The following is a 24,659-nucleotide window of genomic DNA, read 5'->3' on the forward strand; positions in this document are numbered from 1 at the left end:
TAGCGAGGTCTTACGACCGGTTGCCCTTCCTGACGTCAACTTCATCAAAGGGGTTAGTGAGATGAAATGAATTAAGTGATATGATAGTAGGAAGGGAGAGGGTGAAATCTGGTTGCGGCACATAGCCTACTCCTGTCAAATAGCACCAAGGGGTCGGCTCAGGTCCCTATCCGAAGAATATGATTATGATGTGGATTTTATGGATCTGCAGGACTAGAAGTAGCTAAACAAGACTTCACGCCTTAATCATCATGGTCATCAAGCTGCCACGTAATTCTCTAATTAATTGTTCCCCTTAATTTCATGCTCACTGCATAGTTTATCCCTGAAACAATTGAATGTATCACACACATCTTTGTGCCATTTTATGTAAATGAAATTTAGTTTATCTGTAATAGGTTACTCGGAATATTATAATGTCCTGCTTCAGTCTCCCTGACATAATGTGTAGTTATATGAAATTTGCTGTGCATTTTGAACCGTGAAATAAATTCTTGATCAGGCAAGGATGTGAAAATAAATGTATTTATTTAGTCGTTATTGTACCTATAAAATAAATCAGTTTTCATCCGTGGGGAGTGTAACAAAAAAAAAAATTGGATTTATACACCATACATGGCACAATCAAAGTCTTGAACCGTGCTAAACAAAGGAAGAAGAATATGTGGTTCTTCCATGAAGTATTAGAACGCTACTTTGATGTGCTTCTGCGATCCGCTTGTGAAGATATTATGTCCATGATCTGTATGAGAATGCTGTTGTTACGCCTCTGGGCATGTTCAATACTATTAAGTTTCACCTCAAAACGCTGTATTTGTTCTTTACAAGCACGCATATCATTTTCGATGAGTTGCTTGAAGTTTTCCACCTGTACACACGTATCGCGAACAGCCTGAAGCAAGTCGTCTATCTTCGACGCCCGTCTCTCCGTATTCACCGCCATTTCAACCGTACGCTTGAGAACAGATGGTTCCACCAAGAAAGGCTTGTCAATGTGAGATTCCTGAAACTAAAGAGAAAGTAAATACTCAAAACAGTAAACCGAAGTAATCTAAAAATAAAATTTAAAATTAAACATATAACAAGAACTAAAACTACAAAGTAGTTCGTGAAATATCAATCACCGTCACAATAAAAAAAACATTCACACGAAGGTAACACAAATTCTAAAAGTAAACATTAAAAAGGTGCCCGGGCAGCGCCGGGTACTACAGCTAGTTCACTATAAAAGGCGTTCCTCCTGTAGGTGTGACTGGTAGAATAACGCACACGATATCCCGTGCGGGTTGTTACGGTTGACTAAGAAGGCCCCCAGGCTTTCTTGACTTAGGAGCGTGGGTTGGTGATCCCCTTAGCTGAGTCCTGACATTGCTTCCACTAGTCCCGGGCTTCTCGCTTTCATACATACTACCTAACCTTCCTTGGCTAACTGCCGTTCTTTTCGTATCCCAATGGTATTAGAGCATTCGAGACCTAGGGCGTATTTTATTCTCATGCCTTTCGTGGCCCTTGTCTTTGTTTGGCCAGTACCTTAATTTTTAAATGTCGGCCCCCTTCCACATTTTTCCGTCTGACGATCTAGAAAGCCAGGAATAGCGGCCGAGAGGTTTCATCGTGCTGACCACATGATACCTTGTAATCTACAGGCCCTCGGGCTGAGCTGCGGTCGCTTGGTAGGCCACAGCCCTTCGGAGCTCTTGCGCCATGGTGTTTGGTTTTGGTTAATATAGGATGGTTTCCTGTTATACTTTATCTTAAAATAGTAATCACCACCACCATTATAAAAGGCACCAATATACATTTCACTATTGCAGGGACATTATTTTATCTATTCGGGAGATTCACTCTCGCCCGGTCGCCTGCGCTGTGAGCCTGTCTCCCGCCAAGCTCTTTGCCGTATTGCGGCCAGCGCGTGTTTTCGCACAAGATTCCCTGTATTTTGTGAAGGTACTAGCTGATGTACCCGTGCTTCGCTACGGGATTTTCAGAAAGACTGACTTTGTAGTTTTCCTAATTGAAGTCAACATAGGTCATTACAGAAACATCAGTAGGACAGTAGCGATTAAAGCAATGTTATCATACAAAATATTCGATCAAATGAAAAACCGCACATTTTCTCACTTTTAACGAACATTATTACGGTGCCGATCTAACAGTCCAGTGTTCCAGAGCTGGAATGACCAGGCCGCAGGCAGCCGTGAACACTTCTCTGCCTTTATTCCGTTAACTATACAAACTGCTCATTCCGATCTGTGCCTTAGAGTAGGGATTTAGTAGCTCGAATGCTATGATGGATCAGTCAGTGTGTTACGTACCAGCAGTATCAGAAAATTTATGAACCAGAGGAATGGCATGCCAAAGAGAAAGTTATCTAACTCCCCAGCTACTTCCTTTCAATATTCAGGCTGGCTGTTACACTCGGTATGACCGGGCGAATTTGCCGTGTGGTGAGAGGCGCACAGCTGTGAGCGTGCATCCGGGAGATAGTGGATTCGCACCCCAATGTCGGCAGCCCTGAATATGGTATTCCCTGATTTCCCATTTTCACACCAGGCAAATGCTGGGGCTGTACGTTAATTAAGGCCAAGGCCGCTTTCCTATCCCATCGTCACCATAAGACCTATCTGTGTCGGTGCGACGTAAGGCAAATTTAAAAGAAAATAATCTGTACACAGCAGTAATCCTATCTATCGGAGATGAGTGGCACCAGAAGACACAAGGCACATCACAACAAACAATGGCCAATATAACGTTATTCTTGATCAATTTTATGAGCTTTCTACTGTTATTGTAGGCCTTCCCATTTAGTTTTCTTTCGACTCTGTGATATTAAGGAGTCTGATAAAATTAGTTATAGCGTAGACTCTAGTGCCTTATTCCTCGACTTTACATACCGATTTTCATTAAATTCTGTTTACCCATTTTCTCGTGACTCGGCGTTGATATGGATTTAGTAACAAAAATCCATATTCATGAATACCTCTGTGATCATACCCGATACGGTAACAATGTGTAAGACATAAATGATTGGAAATTTAATACTATATAACTTTAATTATGTAGTATTTATTGAATAAAAATTGGTATGCAAAGTCGGGGAATAAGTCGCTACAATCTACGCCGTAAATAATTTTATTCACGCTGAATGAAATGGTAGTTTAGGGGAAGGCCTAAAATTTAATTCTCAAATAATAACAGAAATATTTGAGAATTACATGTTATGCCTTCCCCTAAACTACCATTTCACTCAGTGTGAATACTATTATTTATCACCTAGATTATAGCGACTTGTTCTCCGACTTTGTGTACCGATTTTCATTAAGTTAGACCACTAGTAACATAATTATTTGAGAATTAAATTTTAGGCCTTCCCCTAAACTACCATTTCATTCAGCGTGAATAAAATAATTTATGGCGTAGATTGTAGCGACTTATTCCCCGACTTTGCATACCGATTTTTATTCAATTCTCTCCGGCCGTTTTCTCGTGCTGCGTGTACAGACAGACAGACAGACAGACAGACAGACAGACAGACAGACAGACAGACAGACAGACAGACAGACAGACAGACAGACAGACAGACAGACAGACAGACAGACAGGAACGACGGAAAATTAAAAAGTGTATTTCCTTGTTACTGTGGACACGACCGATTCAGAAACACCATTCTTTTTACATTCTGAGCAATCTACAGACAAAACTCTTATTTTATATACATTGCTATTTGCTTTATGTCGCACCGACACAGATAGGTTTTATGGCGACAATGGGGAGGAAAGGCCTCGGAATAGGAAGGAAGCGGCCGTGTCCTTCACAAAGGTACAGCCCCAGCATTTGCCTGGTGTGAAAATGGGGAACCATGGAAAACCATCTTCAGGGCTGCCAACAGTGGGGTTCGAACCCACTATCTCCCGGATGCAAGCTCACAGTTGCGCGTCCCTAACCGCACGGCTATATACACTGAATGGCCAAAAGTCACGGGAAGACACTAAATGTGATGTTATATATTAATAACGAGTTGCTCCTCCGCGAGCCCTCAAAACTGAAGCAATACGGCGGGACATCGACTCTACAATGTGTTGGAATCTTTCAGGAGGGATCTGGACCCACGCATCTTGCAATGCTACCCACAGTTGATCTTGTGTAGTTGGTGCGGGGTTCATTGAGCGTACACCAGCATCGACAGCATCCCATAAATACTCGACTTGTTTAAGATCGGGGGATCTGATGGGCTAATCCATGGTCGTAACTTCACTGGAGTGCTCCTCCAACCACCTGCGTGCCACCACAGAGCGGTGACATGGCGCATTGTCCTGGTGAAACAAAGCATCTCCAACCAGTTTACTCTAGGACCAGAAAGGAATACAGATGTTCTGAAAAAATGTCCACATAACGTGCACTTGTCAACGCTCTCTGCAGTCGGACAATGGGGCCTAATTGCGACCATGAGAAAGCCGCCCAAATCAGTACTGAGCCGCCTCTGGCCGGACACAACCTTGTTGTCAAGCAGAAGCCATAGCTTGATGGGACATACGCCACACTCTCACGCGCCCATCAGCTCGATACAACTGGAACTGGGATTTCTCGGACCATACCACACGCCGTCACTGCTCCATGGTCCATTGCTGAATGTTCGCGGGCCAATGCACGTTATTGAGAACTGTGTCGACGTGTCAGCAAAGGGACACGAATTGGTCGTCGACTAGTGACGCCTGTGCGGTGCAGTTGCCTCCTTACCGTCCTGATAAAAATGAGTTCCTGACTCCCAATATTCAACTGGGTGGTGATATGACTCACAGTAGCCCGTCGAACGCCCAGTATGGTTCTGCGGAAGCGACGTGATGTCCGTTCGTTAAACACCTGTGGTCTTCCCGTGTGGCGGTTTACGTGGGTGGAAACTTTCTGTCCGAAATATTAAAGATCCACCCTCGAAACTGTTGACCTCGGGAAACCGAATTCGCCTGTCATCTCCGCAATGCTATGACCCATGCGTCGTGGGCCGATGATCATCCTACCTTCAAAGTCGGCTAACTCGCGAGACGTGTTGCCATCTTCACGACACTGGTGTCAGTGACAGACTGCTCAGCTACCCGCAGCTAGCCGCAACGCTCAGGGATCATACACGGCACATTTCCTAATGGGACACCCCTTTCTGTGGCTTTTGACCACTCAGTGTGTATGGATATGGTATTTTTAAGGGATTACAGTGTTTTGTAAGTTCATTCTTATACTGACGCTTCAGGAAGATACGGTGCGTTCCCTAGGATGGACCAATCGTAGAAACATTCGAAACAGAAACTTTGTACACCACGAGTTTCGCGCGAAGGCAGGTGTGCCACAGTTATATTTCTGGGTGGGAATGTCACTCTGGAAAGAAACGTCGTTAACATTACTGAAGATTTCACGTATTGGAAATAAGCTTGCGGCAAACCACGCATAACGGATCATTTTTTGCAAAAACTTTGATTGCAATGGATTAAGAAACAATGCGTGGATTTTTATTGCGTCGCGTCTAGTTGCGATATCCCTTTGCTGAGTAATGAGTGTAGAACAATTGATGTTTTAAAATTAATTTACAAGACAGAGCATCAATAGACGAAAATGGACAACAATATTTCAAAATACATTGAAAAAAAACATTCGTGTAATCATCGCCAATGGCCAAAAGTAAATAAATAAAAAAAAGAGAACAATTCATCGGGATTTAAACACGGGTCGCAAAAGTGTGACGTCGCGGCGAATGGTACAGCGCCACCACATCGGCGGAACGCGCTACGCGCTAAGAGGCATGTAAAGCATGTCGGACACTTCGACGGTCATTTTCTCGGAAACGCTCGAGTGTCTACGGATAAGCCGAAACATGTATTCGCTTATTTCGACCCCCTTTTTCTCTGACCGAAGTTTCTGGCAAATCGGATTGTTACACTTGGCGGGTTTGTCTCGTTAGATGTTGAGACCGGACACCTCGGCGCTGTAATACATTTTCGGCATAGTTGATATTCCGTACAGAAATTGGTGACAGGAAGAGTTTTGTTAACTTTATTTAGAATAGTTATTTAGAATAGAATTTCCTCTCTTTTCTTAAGAAGTTTCAACCCCCTTCCTCCAACGAAGGACATTTTTTCATGATACAAGCTGAATGATCCTGGAAACACAAAACGTAATATGAGGAAAAATATAAACCGAAAACAGAAATTTAGTCCACCTCTGTGGTGTAGTGGTTAGTGTGATTAGCTGCCACCCCCGGAGGCCCGGGTTTGATTCTCAGCTCCGCCACGAAATGTGAAAAGTGGTACGAGGTTTGGAACGGGGTCCACTGAGTCTCGAGAGGTCAACTGAGTAAAGGGGGGTTCAATTTTCTCCTCATCCACTCTTGAAGAGTTTTTCCGTGGTTTCTCACTTCTCCAGGCGAATGCTGGGATGATACCTAACTTAAGGCCACGGCTGCTTCCTTCCCTCTTCCTTGCCTATCCTTTCCAATCTTCCCAAAACTTCACATGCCAGCATAGCAGGTGAGGACGCCTGGATGAGGTACTGGTCCTCCTTCCCAGTTTTATCTCCGACAAAATGTCTCACCCTCCAGGACACTGCCCTTGAGGCCGTAGAGGTGGGATCCCTCGTTGAGTTCGAGAGAAAAGACAACCCTGGAGGGTAAACGGATTAAGAAAGAAAGAAAAATTTTCTGCATTATGGTATTTGCTTTCGCTGTTTTAGCGTGAACCAAACCAGTAGTGCCAGTATAGCAAATTTTCCACTAGACCTAGTTAATTCGAAATATTTTCAGCGGTAGAAATGTTTAAAAAATGTAATTTTCATGCAGGGACTTAATGGTTATTCAACTTTTTCTAGTGGCAGAGAAACATTTTTTACTTATGATAAAGGAATTGAGAGAATTTTCGTTTCGTGCCTGGTTGGTTTTCCAGGCAGTTGTGTTGGCCTGGCTACAACAAATACAATAAGCAGGAATTAAATATACAGATATTTCGCGAATTAAAACTCTAAATTACGACGACCGATTACTTGCTAAGGAATTGGGTCCACCACGATCAACAATTTGTATAACTCAGGTGTTTGAGGATAAATATAGAACACATACCATATTTAAAGAAAAATGTGTACATAGAATGGGAATGAATGTGTAGTTTGCAATTAGCTAACTCACTATTTTGTTTCTCGTTTCTTTTTTTACGTGGGGAAGAGACTAAGACTGGCGTAAAATACATAAAATATAGCACCCCATTGCTTGTGAACCCTTACGAACCACCACTGCATCCATCTTATTCTTATTCTTCTTTTCTTCATGGGGACTCTAAATATTAGATCCTAATTAGCGTCGACCTCTAAGATATTTTGCTACCATGTTTTTCCTTCATTCTCACCTAGATATACCTGCTCCGTTCACAAGGCTGCAGGTTGTCCTTATTGGGTCTTCTTGGATTTTCTCTCTCTCTCTCTCTCTCTCTCTCTCTCTCTCTCTTTCACCTGGTAGTCCTAGAGTCAAGAGTCTGATTCTACCCAGCGTCTCACATTCGAAAAGTACGGTATGTGTTCAGCTAATTCCTCTGCTTCATTGCATTTCCTATATATGTTGTCTCTTATTACTCCAATTCTATGTAGGTGTTTTTTTTCAGATGGCAGTGTCCTGTCAATAGTCCTACTACCCATCCAATATTTTCTCTGCTGAGTTTCAACAGTTCTTTAGTATGCTTCTTGTTTGGCCCTTTTATCAGTTCCTTTGCAAGCCTGAATCCGGGAAATTTTTCCAGTTTTCCATTTGTTCCTTTTGTACCCATTTTCCTATGTAGTGTCGGGCTTGTCCATACGAAATCCCGCATACAGGTTCTGGGCTTACAAAATGTGTTTCTGCCCCTTTCCTGGCCAGTTTATCTGCCTTTTCATTTCCTTGTATACCTGCATGCCCTGGTACCCATATTATTTTGAGTATGTTGTAGTTTGAGAGCTTCAGGAGAAGTAAGTGGCAATACCAGACAATTCTGGATATTATCCGGACTGACTCTAGTGCCTTAATAGCCGCTTGGCTGTCCGTAAAATTGAAAATGTTCTTATTCATATAGTTCCTTTTCTGATTTTCTTCAAGAATGTTGTGATAGCTATCATTACAGCTTGAAAGACTGTAGTGTGTCACTGTGTCTGCCTAGGCTCATCTGGATTGATCTCTCAGGTCTTCCCCCGTTGATCCCTCCCCCTGTGTCATCCACAGTCTTTGAGCTATCAGTCCACCACACTATATCCTCTTATTCAGTATTCCATTTGTTGATATCCCAGTCTTCTTTCTTTATTATCTGTGTCTCAAACTTTTTTTTAAAGTTGTGCTTTGGTATCATATGATCAGAAGGCATGTGTAGAACATTTTTGTTATTACTCTGTTAATTTTACAGTGTCCTAGATTGGGTATTTGTGCATCCCAGCACTCTGACTGTGCAAGTCTATATGAACTCATTCTAGCTTGTCCTTTTATGAAATTGCATAGTGATGGGAGGTCTAGTAAAGTATTCAAGGCTTCTGTCGGCGTAGTTCTCGCAGCACTAGTAATGGCTATGCATCCCATTCTCGTAGGCTATTCAATCTACTGCCGATTTTCCCTTGACTTACTTTCTGCCACCAGATGATTGCAGCTTAGGCCATCAACGGTCTAATGATCATTGTGCATATGCACATTACCATTGATGGTCTTACGCCCCATGACTTCCCAACGGCTCTTTTACATGCATACAGCAAGTTCTTAGCCCGGGTTATGTTCCTTTCTATACGTGGATTCCAGGTTAGAGTTTTATCTAACCTTACAACTAGGTGCAGTTCCTGTTCTTCCATATATATATATCTTGCCTAAACAACTTCAGTACCGGTAATCTCTTTCCCCCTAATTTTCTCCTTCTTGTAAAAGGGACCAGAGTTATCTTGTTCGGGTTGACTGATAGTTGTTTTTCTCGACACCAGTTCTCCACAATATTGAGTGATCTTTGCTTGAGGTCCTGGGTAACACTCACCATAATCACTAGGTCATCTGCGTATCCTTGTGTATAGAATCCCTGTTCGTTGAGCATAGCTATGATTTTGTTCACCACGAGGTTCCACAGCAGAGGCGAAAGAACTCCCTGAGCACAGCCTCGGGTGGCCCTAACCGCCAGCGTTTCTTCAAATAAGGTAGCTTTTATCTTCCTTCCGTCTAAGATGGATTAAATCCACTTGATTCACCTTGCTCTTTTCCAATGCTTTGATCATAGAGTCATAGGTTGTATTGCTGAAGGCTTCTTCTATATTTAGAAATGCCGCCAGTGCAGCCACTGCATCCTACTAATGTTTCTTTCTCCCCATCCCCAACTACTATTATATCAGACATATTAATGACCTTTCATCAGGTTGAGAAGGTGGCCACAAGTCAATGAGAGTCTGATATTCATGCGTTTTATTCTCTACGTTACTTTTCACTCACCGTACTTCTTCTCGATGCTGGGACGCTTTTTGTTGGGGGCGAATCTTCTACCTGTAAGTAGAAAGTAGCGATTACTCCTGTAAAGTAAGGGAGGAACAAGTTCCACGAATCTATTTATATTAATGTTACTGATTAATTTAGAAATTTAGTAGAACAATAATATTGTTTAAGAGAGGAAGAAGAATTTCTTTTTAATACACATAATAACCATCGGTTTCCCGAATGTACGAGTTGCAAGATATGGACAAAGAGGGCAAATCAAGATTTTATTTTAGTGCTGAAAGCTAGTAAGAAATACATAACTAAAAGAGACGACATATTGCAGTGGTTGTCAGGAGTGTGTGTGTAGAATTATTGACTAGTGTCCGAAAATTTGGGTCTTTTGGTAAATTATTATTATTATTATTATTATTATTATTATTATTATTATTATTATTATTATTATTATTATTATTATTATTATTATTAATCCGTTATATTCCAGGTTTGGTTCTTCCCCCGGACTCAGCGAGGGATCCCACCTCTACTGCCTCAAGGGCAGTGTTCTGGAGCGTAGGATTATGGTTCAGGTGATACAACTGGGGAGGAGGACCAGTACTTCGTCCAGGCGGCCTCACCTGCTCTGCTGCACAGGGGCCTTGCGGGGGATGGGAATATTGGAAAGGATAGACAAGAAAGAGGGAAGGAAGCGGCCGTGGCCTTAAGTTAGGTACCATCCCGGCATTTGCCTGGAGGAGAAGAGGGAACCACGAAAACCACTTCAGTGATGGCTGAGGAGGGAATCGAACTACCCTCCACTCAGTTGACCTTCTGAGGCTAAGTGGACCTCGTTCTAGCCCTCGTACCACTTTTCAAATTTCGTGGCAGAGCCGGGAATCGAAGCCGGGCTTTCATGGATGGCAGCTAATAAAAACTAACCGCTATACCACAGAGGCGGACATGACGGAAAATTAAAAATTGCATTTCCTTGTTACTGTGGACATGACCGGTAGACTAAAGAAATACTTTAAACAATTTCTGAGCAATGTACAGACATAACTCTTATTTTATATACAATATACCTGTGTAGATAGATAATATTTTCTCGAGCTGAAGGCGTCCATAGCTATGAAGAGATTTGCGACGAGATTCTTTGTCGTAATCGATCTCGAGCGCTATAAAACCAAAAGATGAGGGAGACCTAGACGATGGGCCATGAAAGCTAATTCACACGCAAATTGAACAACCACCTCAAGTTGTTATATCTTGCTTACTCCTCGGCGCTACAGCCCTTGTAGGGCCTTGGCTAGTCTGACGATTGTAGCCCAATCTTCTGAACGCTTCCTCCATCTTCTTATTCCCATCTTTCTTAAATCCTACTCCACATCATCCAGCCATCTTTTCTGGGGTCTTCCTTTCCATCTTCTACCACCTGGATTTCCTTTAGGCCTATAGATCTTCTTGACATCCCTATTATCTGACATTCTCTCCACATGTCCCAACCACCTTACTCTGTTTCTTTTTATTTCGGTTACGATACTTGGATGTCCATAGAGTTCTTCCAATTCCTTGTTTTTCCTTATTCTCCACAATTCCCCTTCCTTCACTGAGCCAAATATCTTTCTCAGTATTTTTCTCTCCCATCTGTTCAACAGTTCATCTACTTTGGTCATTGTCCATGTTTCAGAGCCATTTATCACTGGTCGTAATACTGTTCGATAGACTGTCAACTTTAATCTTCTACCAAGGCTGCGTGATCTAAACACTTTCAGTAAAGCTAAGTAAGCCCTATTGTCTGCAGCAATCCTCGCTTTTATATCCTCTTTCATGTCATTATCTTTTGTCACCAGCACTCCTAAATACTTACACTTTTCACATCTCCCGGAGTTAATCCCATTTAATTTTATGCACTTGTCTTCCCTAACTACGGTCCTCCTAGATACAAACAGGTAATGAGCTTTGGCATTATTTACTCTTAGGCCTATTTCTCCTCCTTCCTTTTCTAATAAATCCAGTCCTTCTTCTAGGTCTTTCAATCTTCTAGACAGCATATCAACATCATCAGCATAAGCCAGATTCTATGTTACACGGTTAAACAGCGTACCACCTGGACTACTGACCTCCACCTTTCTTATTACACGCTCCAAAACCACATTGAAGAGCAGGGTAGATAACACATCCCCTTGCTGCAAACCTTGGTTTATTTCAAAGATTTCATTCTATTTTAACCATGCATTTAGTGCCTGTTAGGGTCATTTGTACCAGACTTATCAATTTAGTTAGGAACTCCATGTCCATCATTGTTTAATACAGTTTCCTCCTTTTCACACTATCATAAGCCTGTCGAAAATCCACAAACAGCTGATGCACACCCACATTATATTCATAGCATTTCTCCATTATTTGCCTGACAGTGAAGATGTGATCTGTTGTTGATCTACCCTGTCGAAAGCCACTTTGGTAGTCTCCTAGTATTTGCTCAACCAGTAGAGTGAGTCTCATAGTCAAAACCTTGGCTAAGACCTTATAAACCACACTAAGCAAAGATATACCTCTATATTTTTCACAATTTTGCTTTATCTTTCTTCTTATGAATCGGACAAATAATTGCTAAGCTCCAATACTCTGGCATTTGTTATGTTTCCCAAACTTCCACAATTAGTTGGTGAACAAGTTGCGTCAACTGTTCACCCCCGTATTTAATCATCTCAGCTGTAATGTTGTCACTTCCTGGAGCCTTATTATTCTTCAAGTACTTAATTGCCACCCTCATTTCTTCTGTAGATGGTACAGACACTGGTTTTAAATCTAGGCTAGGATCCTGCCAAGGCTGCCAATCCTCTTCTTCCAATCTCACCGTCTCTGCAGCCACATTCAACAGTTCACTAAAGTATTCCGCCCATCAGTCAAGAATCAGGTCTCTTCCCCCAATCATGTTTCCTTCTTTATCTCTACAGAATACAGCATGTGGTTGAAAACCTTTCTGTACGTCTTTTATTTCCCCTTAGAACTACCGTACTTCTTGCATATCATATTGTTCGTCCGAATCTGTAATACATTTCCTCTCTGCCTCTCTCTTATTTCTCCTACAAATTCTGTCTGCCTCTTTCCTCTTCTTCCTAAATTCTTCTACATATGTTCTTGTTTTCCTGCTAAACATTTTCTTCCTTCATTCATTGCTCTCCTCACTTGCTCTTCTGCAATCATCATCAAACCAACCTTGCCTTTTAGTCTTTTCTTCCTCTCCTAGTACTTCATCCGCAGTTTCCTGCAATGCATCCCTCAATAAAATCCACTTTCCTTCAATGTTTTCCACTGCCCAGCTTTGTTGTTTAGCCTCCAATTTCTTCTGCCTCCTGGATTCATATAGCTGCGTAGTTTCCTTATCTTTCAATTTTGAGACCATATATCTCCTTGAAGGTTTCCCTTTTTTTAGCAGATCTGTAAGTTGCAACATTTGCCTGTATGTTATCCGTACCAAGTAATGGTCCGAATCACAATCAGCTCCCCTAAAACTGTCAACTTATAGTATGTCAGATCCATGTCTCCGATCGATTACTACTTGGTCTATTTGATTCAAGGTGACACCATCTAATGAACACCAAGTGGCTTTCCATATATTCTTTGTCTGAAACCATGTACTCTTCACCACCATCGAGTTTCCCATGGCAAAATCAATTAGCCTATGTCCATTAACATTTGACTCATCACGCAAACTTTCCTTCCCAACTGTCTCCCTATAGGCTTCTACTTTACCCACGTTAGGGTTGAAATCTCCAAGTGTGATTTTTACATCTTGTCTTGGGATGCATTCAATTTCTTGTTCCAATTGTCCATAAAAAACATCTTTTTCTTCATCCTCAGCCCCCTCTGTAGGTGCATACACACATACGAGTGTGATATTGAAAAAATAGGCCTTCATCCTTAGAGTGCATATTCTTTCATTTACAGGTTTAAAATTCAAAGCTGCTGACTTATATCTGTCATGCACTAGGAAGCCTGTGTCACCTATTGTACCTCTGGCTCCACCACTATGCAGAACTGTATATCTACCACTTCTAAAAACAACATTTCCTTTCCATTTGACTTCCTGAATTGTAGCTATTCCAATATTATATTTCTCCATTTCTTGTTTCAGTCTGTTTAGGGCTCCTGGTTTATTCAGGGTTTGTGCGTTCCAGGTTGCTATATACATATCATATTTCCGTTTGCATCTTCCATTTCCTCGCATGGGTCGTTTACCATTGTCATCAGTCCGGGTATTCTTGTCTATGAGTTTCGTAACGAGTTGTTTTTCCGATAAAGGTTTGTTAGCCCCATGATCAACCCCCAACTTGGAGGACCAGGATATCCCTCTTAGTCTGGCCTATCATCTTTGACCTGTCCGGCTTGGGTGGCCCTACCAGGAACTTATGCTCTCGCCGGCATAGCTGTCAGGATCACTTAAGCACGCAAGCTCCCACATCGCGAAAAGATGAAGGTACTAGCGAGGGAGAAGTTGTTGTATCGCTTACAAAAAGACGTTGTGTATATTATAATAATATAACTCATGCAAGATTACAAAGTTAAACTTCCGAAATCAGCAAAAGCACAAGAGATCCATAGCAGTGACAACAATAAAAGGTGAAGATTTTTTCATCAAAAATGAAGTATAAAAGGGTATAGTGATATTTTCTTGCAATTCAAACATGACATACTTGTACGAGCAGAACATCGTTTTAATGGATAGTACTTTTAAGTCTGTACCCAAAAATTTCCTACAATTATATACCATCCTTAGATATTGCAGTGGAGCGTGTATTCAACTGGTCCTTTGCCTACTGCGAGACAAGAAGGCATGCTTCAGCTGGTTGAAGAAGAATGACACAAGAGGGAAGTGAGCTTCTAACCAAAAGCATTAGTTGTAGATTTTGAGCGAGCGATCCATGAAGGTGTACGTGCAGCCTATCCGGGAGTGAAACGTATTTCTTGCGATTTCATCTTGCCTAGGCCGGGTAAGTAGGCTACATTTTTATAAATAATTATATTTTTAAAAGACAAGGTAATCCACTCCTTGCTTGTTCACGTTTTAGCTAGGCATACCATAATAAATAAAAAACTTTTATTCATTTTGTAGATGGCGGAAAATACAACAGTTAGTCCTGTCAACAAAGCATGAAGGAGAAAAATCAGGAGGAATGTGGCTCCATTATTACTTTTGGACTAATCTATCTTGACCGTAAAAACATTGGCGAAGCATTTTCTGACCTCATAAGTGTTCAACAGCCTGACGAACTCCTAACAAACTTCGCAGATTACTTATGGAGAATTATACGGATGAGAAGGAGGAGGAGGAAGCCCCATTTCCCCCGTTCATCTTCGCAGAAAAATCAGTACCGTAACTATGTACATATAGTTGCATTGTTGGATGCGCTTGTGAATGATCGGTTGTTGAGAGTGCTCTTGCATTATCGTAGTGATAAAATAATTAAAACCTATTGTAATTGTTTAATTTCGTGTGTGTGTGTGTGTATGATCCAGTTAGTGCTAATTATATATTGGTTTTTTAGTGCTTGTTGGTAGAGATTGGGAGTAGTGATGGTTATTTGAATTTTATATGGAGTAGTTGAGTTAGTGTTCAGTAGACTACGTTTTCTCGGTTAAGTAGACTAGCTAGGCATACTTTGTTTCGAATTTAGGCTTAGGATATAATTTAGGCAATATTATTTTTTCAACACTTAAATATCTGTAGGTTCGTTGGTAATTCTTACAAAGACAGATTGTCATAAGGGGTTCTAACTTTTACAGCTTTAATATTCGAGCAGACAATAGACACGGTATTTCGTATAGATATCCGTTCAAACTATCACGAGGGTATTTTTTTCAATTAAATAATACGATACGCCTGTAAACTTCGATTTAAAGAAGGGAGTTAAAGAGAATACACGGTATTTCACTGTTGAATTACTCAACAGTCTTTGGATTGTTGACGATTCTTGGCTGCATTCCGATTAGATCAAAGAGGGTAGCTGAAAAATCAACAGTACAAGAATCAGCTGATTACTGTATTCCACTTTCCGATAATTTGTAGTTCCAAGTCCCCAGCATACTCCGCACTTTGTACCTTCGAACATTCATTGAATAAAAGTTAATAATCTAATTCCTACATCCCAATAATTACAATCTAAGTCCCGGGCGTACATTCGACTAAAGAAATTTAGATAAATTATTGTAGTCAACCTCATATTTTTCAGCATTTAAGGACACTTTTATTCTCCGTCCCACGTAGTAGGGAAAATAATAGTAATCCACAGCTGTAAAAATAGCATACCGGTAACCACATTTCAGTTAAGAACTGTAGTGTAGATACGGTATATTAGATAGAATCTTGTCTGATATATTCGTGTGTATCTTTGTGTACGGTAACCCTCTCGCTACTTCAACATTTAACCAAACGGCGGTTTTCATTTCTATTACAGCATAGCAGAATAAAATAGTACTAAAAGTCTGTCTACGCATTTTGCTTTGCTGGTAATCTTTGAATAGGTAGTTCTTGCGATTTTCAAACTTTAATTGCGATTTCCATCTCTGTTTGTGCTTAGTAATAAAATAACATATTGTAATTAGGATACGTCTCAACGTAGTTTAAAAGTTATTGTAGTGTATAGTAGTATCTTATTAGAAATTAGTGTGCTTATTCTATTACTTTGAAATATTTGTGTAGTATAGTATAAGTATCTGTAGAAACTCTTACCGGTACTAGAATTCTGTTGTAATTAAGATAGGCTTGACTGCAGTTTAGAATTGTATAATTTTTGTGTATTCCTTTCGGTATTCAGTAATTAACGGCAGTTTTCTTCCCGTTAGGGTGTTGTAGGATAAAATTTAATACGACTTAGTAGTGTTGTAGTGGTTCCAATCAATGGTGAAAGGGAAAATGCTATATGGAGCAGAAGTGTGGGGATTGGAAGAGAATAGAAAGGAATTAAACCGGGTGGTGGCAAAATTTAGTAAGATTATGATGGGGGTTCCTAACTGTACAGCTAACGTGGCATCTCGATTAGTATGTAAAGAATCGGTAGATATTACTATAGCAAAGAAGATAATGAAGTATTGGATGAGATTGGACGAAAGAAAGGGAGGAGATTTAGTTCAAGAGGTGTATAGGTTCCAGAAAAGTATGGAAAACGAGGAATACTGGGTGAATAAGTGTAAAAAGATATTACGAAGGATAGGGTTAGGAGAATGGGCTGAAGGTTGGGGAGAGAGGAAAGAATGGGTATTGAGTAAGGTGGTAAAGAGAGTGGCTGATATAGAAAGACAATGTTTAATAATGGAATGTAGGGAAAGAAACTCATTATCAATATTAAACAAATTAGTAGAAATTACAAACCTGAGAACTGAATTTGAGGGTAGGAGGGATAAAAGAGGTTTATACTGGTGGGTTATGGGAATTCCAAAAAATATGGGATGGATAGGTCGAGAAAATAAGAATAGATGTATTCTATGTAGAGAGGGATGGTCGGATATGCATATATTTTCCAAATGTAGTGAATTAGAAGAGATGAGAAAGAAAGTGTTGAATAAGAAAGAGATAGATAAAGTAGAAAAGGGTTATAAGATGACGACATGGCTGTGCAGAGAATGGGAAAGAGGATCTAATATATCAAAATATTTAAATTTGGTTAGAGCTAGGTTTATAAAGAAATTAAGTGAACAATAGGAAGATGTCATGTGCCAGAAAATGAGTGCCAGAAGGAAAGTTTGTAGAATTAAAATAGAAATAATTAGTGGTTTTTTATATCTTTAAGACTAAGAGAGGCAAATAGGACGAAAGATCGGTGAGGAACAAAGAAACTGTAGAACTATTGACAGTTTGTGTGATAAACGATGGATAAAATATGAACTTCAAGTTATAATGTTGTCAATATAGTGGATAAGTTATGTATAAGTATTATAAGATAGTTGAATAGGTGTAGGTATAGAAGGGAGTTGGAAAGATGTGGAAAAGTGGGGAGGGGGATATAAGAGGGAAGGATGGGGTGAGAAAGACCCATCCCTAGACGAGATAAGCAAACATGTCCGCATATAAATTGAGAGTCATGATGGGAGTAGGCAGTGTGTAATAAGACGAAGCAGACTAGTAGATGGGAGGGAACACATTGCGATAGAGGTTTAGGTGGGTATGTCATCTGACCCACGGCTGTGGCTGATAGCGGCATCATGGGTGGAAGGGGTTCCCTCATTACCAGGGGATGCCGTAATCAGCCAGTTGCTTTCCTTTTTGCTTTTGTTTTTAGATGTATGTAGTATAACTTTAGATTTAGCGAAGGGTGGTGCAGCTTATGGTCCGGCTTTCCGCCTCTGCTGCGTCACCAAATTAGAGTAGTGAAGGGTGGTGCTGCTTATGGTCTGACTAACCGCCTCTGCAGCGCCTCCAAATTAGTTAGAGTACTGGAGTTAATGGTTTTATAGTGGATATGGTTTGTTTAGTATAGGGTGGCGTTGCCCATGGTATGGTTATCCACCTGGGTGACGCCACTAAATTAGAAGGGCGTGTAGTTAGTAGTTTAAGGGGCGTAGATTAATGATTGTTTGTCTAAAGTTTTTTGTTTCTGTTTATTTTGTAGTATTTATTGCCTGTGATTGTTTGTCTAAAGTTTTGTATTTTGTTGCTGTGTATTTTATAGTATTTATTGCCTGTAAGCCGATGGTGGAAATTAGGGTAGGCAATAAATAAATAAATAAAAGAAATAAATAAATAAATAAATAAATAGTGTTGTGGTGTAGTAGTAGCCTATATTAATTACCGTATCGTCGTGTGATCTTTGTGTACCATCCTAGACTATATTTTTCCTTCATTTTTTGCACAGAATAATTCATTTTAATTTTTACTTTTATTCTCAGTATTTCGTAAATAATGACTAAGGTGTACAAGTGCAGGAACTGTAGGTGAGGCCAGGCATTAAGGAGTATGAGGGAGGAGTTTGAGAGTTTGAGAGAGATAATCAAAATTCTCTCAGAGGGCAGGAAGGAAATTAGGCCTCTCTCAAACAATGTACAGGATACAGTTGGTGTAAAAGAGGGATGAGAACGTGCAGAGAGAGGTGGGGCAGTCGTGCGTCACCGACAGGTGCTGTGGAGGTGGGGAAGGATAGTAGCCGGAGAGAGGTAATGAGCAGCTTTAGAAGTGTAAGTCTAAAGGATCTGTGAGGGGAAAAAGAAAAGGACAGGAGGAGAGAGGGAGCAAAGGATCTGCTAAGACGTCAAAAAAGGTAGAGAGCAGGGAGGAAAGAGAAGGAACGCGTAAAACTAGAAATAAATTGACTAAATGTGCGGATGTAAATAGGAGTAAGTGTGAAAAGGAGGAGGCAAATGAGAGTAGCAGGTAGCTAGGTTGCAAGACAGGCTTTGTAAATATTGAAGGGGTAGGAAGTTGGGTAATGTAGAAGTAGGTAAGATGGTGGAGAGTTTTGATGTAGTAGCCCTCAGAGAGACATGGTTTAAAGAAGGGCTGAATCTAATTGGAAGGAATTCGTGGTAATGTAAGAAAGGAAAGGCAGTAATCCAGGGGGCATTCCGTTATTAGTTAAAGAAGAGTTAAGTGATCAAATTATACATGTAGAGAATGAGATGGAAGAGGCAATGTGGGTTAAGTTTAAGCTGGAGGGAGATAAAATGAAGAGTATGTGCTTGCATTTTATATATACTGAAGAAAATCGAAATTGCAACACCCAGAAGGAGTGGTGCTACATTACTGCAATTGAACATGAAGGACGAGTGTTCAGTTGTGATTCGATGATTACACGTTCAGGTCCCTCTGACAGCAAGTTTGGACAACAATCAATACAGGATGTGCCCACCACGAGCTGCAATACATTGATGAATTCGTCGAGGCATGGAGTCAATAAGGCCCTGGATCGCTTCCTGACAAATTGTGGCCCATGTTTGCTGTACTGCACGGGTCAGTTGTTCCAGAGTTGTGGGTGGCTGAGGACGGTTGGCTAGTTGTCGACCCATCATGTCCCACACTTGCTCAATAGGACTGAGGTTTGGGGATATGGCGGGTCATTCTAAAGTTGTGTTGTGGAGAGCTTCTCTGGACATGCGTGCAGTGTGAACCCGGGCATTGTCCTGCTTAAACACCCCATTAGCAATGTTCGCCGTCATAGGGATAACCACTGGATTGAGTACCCTATCAACGTACCGTCGAGCAGTCATAGTGCCCTCAACAAGCACTAATTGTGATTTCACATTAAAGCCAATAGCTCCCCAGACCATAATGCTTGGTGTTGGCCCTGTGTGCCTCTCGACAATAAGATCTGGGCGGCCCCTCTTCCCGGTACGTCGGCGCACACGATTCCGGCGATCACTATGGGCAAGACAGAAGCGCGATTCATCACTAAAGACGACCCTATGCAATTCGTCGACCAACGCCGATCTTTCTCGACACCAGGCCAGACTTACACGTCGTTGCTGTGGAGTCAATGGAACACCTTCTGCAGGGACACGGGCTCGTAACCAGCTGCACGCAGGCGATTACTAACTGTTTGTTGTGTAATGTGGGGTGCCACAGCTGGTCTAATCTGTGCTGCTGTTGCGTGGAATACCATCCGGTCCATCCGAATGATGCGGCGACTCTTTCTCACAGTTGTCTGTCGCGCTGGACCTGTGCCAGGTCTACGAGTGTAGACTGCTGCCATACACATTGTACCGTAGATGCCTGTCGGCCAACACGTGCAGCGACAGTCCTAAGCGATAATCCAGCCTCACACAGCCCAATTATCCGAGCCCTCTCAAACGGCGACAGTTGTTGATATCGTGCTCTTCTCTGCCATCGAGGCATGTTTGACGGGGAACACTTCACTGCATAGACTGCAAGTCAACTACGCTACACCAGAGTCCGCATACTGGAGTTGATTCCTCCGCGACCCATCACGTGGGGAGACCTGTAGCAACAATCCAATGGGTCTGAAACTTTGATCGTTTATATACCTACATGGCATCGTTCCATATCTTGAAAATCAACACAAACGACCAATACATTCATTTTGATGCAATTTCCCTTTTCTTAAGTGTGCAATCCACCATGGGGCTCGATATATGAAAACGAGTAATTTTTGGAAGACCTGATAGAGGAAATAAATATAATTAGCGGGAAATACGAAGGTGGATTTATTTTGTTAGAGGATTGGATCGCGAGAATTGGATGCTCCAGCTCAGAGTGTGGTAAAGAGAACACTGGAGTAAAGATGGTAGGAGAATTGAAGATTAAGGGAGGAACGGCTACGGGCAGAAGTTGCTAGAATTATGTGGGGTGAGCAACTTATACATTCAGAATGGGTGGTGGAAGGGCGATAGGAAAGGAAAAATGACATATATTAAAAATTAGGGAGGAAGTGTTATTGATATGGTAATTTGTTCGGAATGAGGTGGTTGATAGGGTGTAATCAGCAGAATTTCAGATCATTAGGGTGGGGATCGAGGTAGCTGATGATGGCAATAATATTGATAACGTTTTAGAGTTATTGGATGTCCTAATAGGAGAGTGGCGGTGGAAAAAGCAAACAGGAAGAAGGCCAGAGATGAGGGGTAGGGGTGGTTCAATAAGGAGTATAAGGTGAAGATGAAAGTAGTGATGAGAGCACTGGTTGAGTACAGGAAACATGGGAGGGGTTGTTACGGGAAGTGGTTTGCAGGTTGAGAAAGAATTTAAGAAAATGATAGGAGAGAGGAAAAAGGCATGGCAGGAGGCTCAAACGGAAGCGTTAAACAGGGAATGTAAAGTCAGGGAAGGAAATAAGGTGTGGGCGAAGGTTAATCAAATTAATAGGGGTGCAAATAGAGTGGAGGAACCTAAAATTGAGTATGGAACATGGGTGAAGTACTTCCAGGAACTATTAGGGGAGAAGGAATGGTGGATAAGGGCAGAAAGGGGCTAAGTGGTTGTAAGGGGGATAGAGAAGGGTAGTCAGGAGTTGGATAAAAGAATAACAGGCGAGGAGGTGATGGGAGTGATAAGTAAATTGAAGAACAGGACAACGGGAGGGAAAATGGGATAACCAATGTTTATTGGAAGGAAGTACCAAAAAATAGACAGATGACGGAGAGATTGCTTACATTTCTAAACAGGATATTCAAGGGGGCGAAATTCCCGAAAGAATGGCAGAAGGCGGTCATATGTCCTATTTTTAATAACAAAGGAGAGATGGCTAATTCCAGTATCTATTAGAGGCATAACCACACTGGACTCCTTGAGCAAGGTGTACACGGGTATTTTAGCAAACAGGTTGAGGAAGTGGGCGAAAGATTACTCTATTCTATCGATATTTCAGAGTAGGTTCAGAAAAGGGAGAAGGACGGCGGATAATTTAATGATTGTGAGAACAATAATAGATAAATATGTTAGAAAAGAAGGGTCTAAAAAGTCTATAGCTGCAATTGATTTCCAGAAGGCGTTCGATACAGTGAGCAGGGAGGCCTTATTTGAAAGACTGGGAGGGTAGGGGGAAGAAGATGAGAAGAGCAATTAGAAGATATGAAAAAGTCTATTGCAGCATTAAGGTGGAGGAGATGGTGGTTAGTAAATTGATTTAATCGAAAGTTGGGCTGAAACAGGGGATGAAATAGTCTATTTCAGCATAAAGGTGGAGGAGGAGGTGGTTAGTGGATTGATTGAATCGAAAGTTGGGCTGAAACAGCGGAGTAAATTGTCGCCAATTCTTTTGTTGTTTATTAACGACTTACTAGGTGGTCATGAGGAGAAAACTGGGCTTATCCGGGCCTAGGGATACAAGAAAATACTGGGTTGATTTTTGCTGATGATGTATTATTGTTGACGTTGTCAGCTGGGGGCCTGAAAAAGAGCTTGAAGGAGGCTTGTAGTTTTGCGAAGAAATGGTCATTGTAGATCAACAGTAAAAAAAAAACTATGTTGATGGTCTGTAGTATAACGTGCTCCGAATTTTTCTACTGTTTTATGGATTCTACGTTTACTACGCTGCATATGCCGCTACTAACCTGCCTGTGCTCTCTTCGCCCGTCCAGTTTCAACTGCTCGTGCTGCTTACCCTCCCTCTTTCCTTCCCCTACCGCTTCGCTGCGCATTGGGTACTGTATGCTCTCGTCCTTTCTGGACGCTTCTACTTGAATATAAATTGGCCTGCTCTGGGCTTGAGCAGCGAGTTGGGGTGAACACGACGATTTGTGTGGAGGGAGGACTTGGTTTTATTTTGCTACCAGCTGGACTGTGTGCAATGTTTCTTTTAAAATGTGCTTTTGTATACCATTGAAAAGCTACGACTGCTGGACGGGTGAGCGAAAACTTTAATTTATTTCATTTCCATGTTGTTCTTTGAACTTTCTTCTAATGCTGCACTTCCTTAATTTTCAAATTGCCGTTACTGGCTACCAATGACAGTTCATGTTGATAATAAGCTAACTGCAGCTATTGATAGCGGTACCTTACTTTGGAATTACATTACCATCTTACTCCGAAGTTGGACTTTGTGATACGTCAAGTGTTTGCTGCGATATGAACCATTGAAATTCAACTGTTTTCCCGAGCAAACGCATGAATAGAATCAATTGAACTATCACCTAGCTTCTGTTTGCTATTTTGGAATTTCATCGATACTGACTGATCCTATTTTTCCAAATCCCTGTTGGCAGCCATTGGTACTGTTTTCTTTCACGTCCCTCCCCTTTCCCCACCTTCCTATTCCGCATCCCTTCCGCGCTTTTTTTCTTCTACATGTATTATTGTACAGTGGCCCATATGTCTTTCAAATTTTAATGTTTTTTTGTGTCCATAAGTAAATTTCTGTTTTCCTTGTGTAGGACACTCCTCATGTAAAAGAGGTTGTATTATTATTGAAGGTTTCGAGTCTAGCTGTTCTCTTTGAAAAACAATCAGAAAATTAATATGGTCGTCCCATCTTTTTTTTCCTTTTTGGAAGTCAGAACTAACTGATCTTTGGATGATTGTTGTTTTCTTTGGCTTGTAAATGTTTCTTCTGGGTGTTTTTTGCTAATATATTGTTATTATAAAAAAACTATTTCTTCTTTCCCTTTTTTTGTTGTCGTACTCCTTTCCTTGCCCTCACGAAATTTGTACCTACCTCGGTTCTTCTGAATATATGGACTCAGTGAAAAAGCTTCCACTTATGCGCTCTGCTGAAAACCTTTTACCTTGAAAATTGAAAACTACCTGCGAACTTGTGCACGGACGGACATATATATATATATTTTTTGGAGTGTTGTTACATCCCTTTTGCTACGCCATCACGTGCGTTGATTGGTGCTGCGTCAGTTGGATTAGTATCTTAGTTTATGCCTTGTGTTTTTCTTGGTGCATTGTCTTACCATTCCCCATTTTGGTGCATGGCGAGATCATATTCTGAGCGTACTTGCTTTACCTTAAATACGATACAGACCTATCCTACCCTTACCAACTGTCACACGTCACACTCACACGATAACACCACAAATGGTAGCAGAGCGTGGTTCCGATCCACGGACCTCTGGGTTATGGGCCCAGAAACCGGGGATGAAGTGGGCAATAAATGAGGTAGAGATAGATGTAGTGGATACGATGTAGTATCTGGGGGTGATGATAAGTAGAAATGGTAGTTGGGTGGAGCAGATTAGGCGAGCCAAATGAAAGGCCAAGCTACACTCTCAGTAACTAGAATATTGCAGAATAAATTACGGGGGGGGGGTAAGTTATGATATACAAAACATGGTGTTTAATGCAGTGGTAGAGAGTAAAATGCTGTATGATTCTGAGGTTTGTGGGGTGGAGGAAAAGTGTGGGTATTAGAGCAGGTAGAGAGTTTCTGTAAGATTGTTATGGGGTTGCCATTGTGTACAGACGCCGTTGGTAAGATCGAAAAGTTCTGGACTGCTGTAATAATTGTCCATGCCGGTAAGATACCCCTGATTAAAAATATTCTCACTCAACGTAAATACAATCCTTGAAGGCTTTGAAATATTCGATATATCTACTCCGAGACCCTCGGATAGAAGCTCTGGGTTTTGTCCGGTATACCATATCATGTTACACACGTACTCCGTTCCGGCTTCGCATAATTTGTATGATTCCATTCCGAAACGTGATCGGTTTTTGGTATGTAAACCTTCCACCCTAGCCGCCCTTTCCATAACAAGAGGCTCTCATCAACTGATACTTTGCCATTCGAAAATTTTGCTACCAGGTGGTCAAATACTGAATTTTTTTAAATTTTGG

At 41.3% G+C, this 24,659-nt stretch overlaps 1 protein-coding gene across 3 annotated transcripts in view; it reads right to left on the reverse strand.

Annotated features, from left to right (window-relative positions):
• Positions 1–509: 509 nt before the first annotated feature.
• The window catches only part of LOC136857622 (uncharacterized), an 80,854-nt gene continuing 56,704 nt past the window's right edge, over positions 510–24,659 (reverse strand). For 2 of the 3 annotated variants that reach the window (XM_067136413.2, XM_067136414.2), the window contains 2 exons: positions 9,455–9,505; positions 510–1,009 (listed from right to left, as the gene is read on the reverse strand). In XM_067136413.2, coding sequence (XP_066992514.1) covers positions 692–1,009; positions 9,455–9,505 — 369 coding nt within the window. In that variant the 3' untranslated portion in view covers positions 510–691. The remainder of the gene's footprint in view (positions 1,010–9,454; positions 9,506–24,659) is intronic. The other variant, XM_067136415.2, reaches the window with a different exon arrangement.

The sequence above is a fragment of the Anabrus simplex genome, chromosome 1 (genome assembly GCF_040414725.1).
Source record: "Anabrus simplex isolate iqAnaSimp1 chromosome 1, ASM4041472v1, whole genome shotgun sequence".
Classification (NCBI taxonomy): Eukaryota; Metazoa; Arthropoda; class Insecta; order Orthoptera; family Tettigoniidae; genus Anabrus; species Anabrus simplex.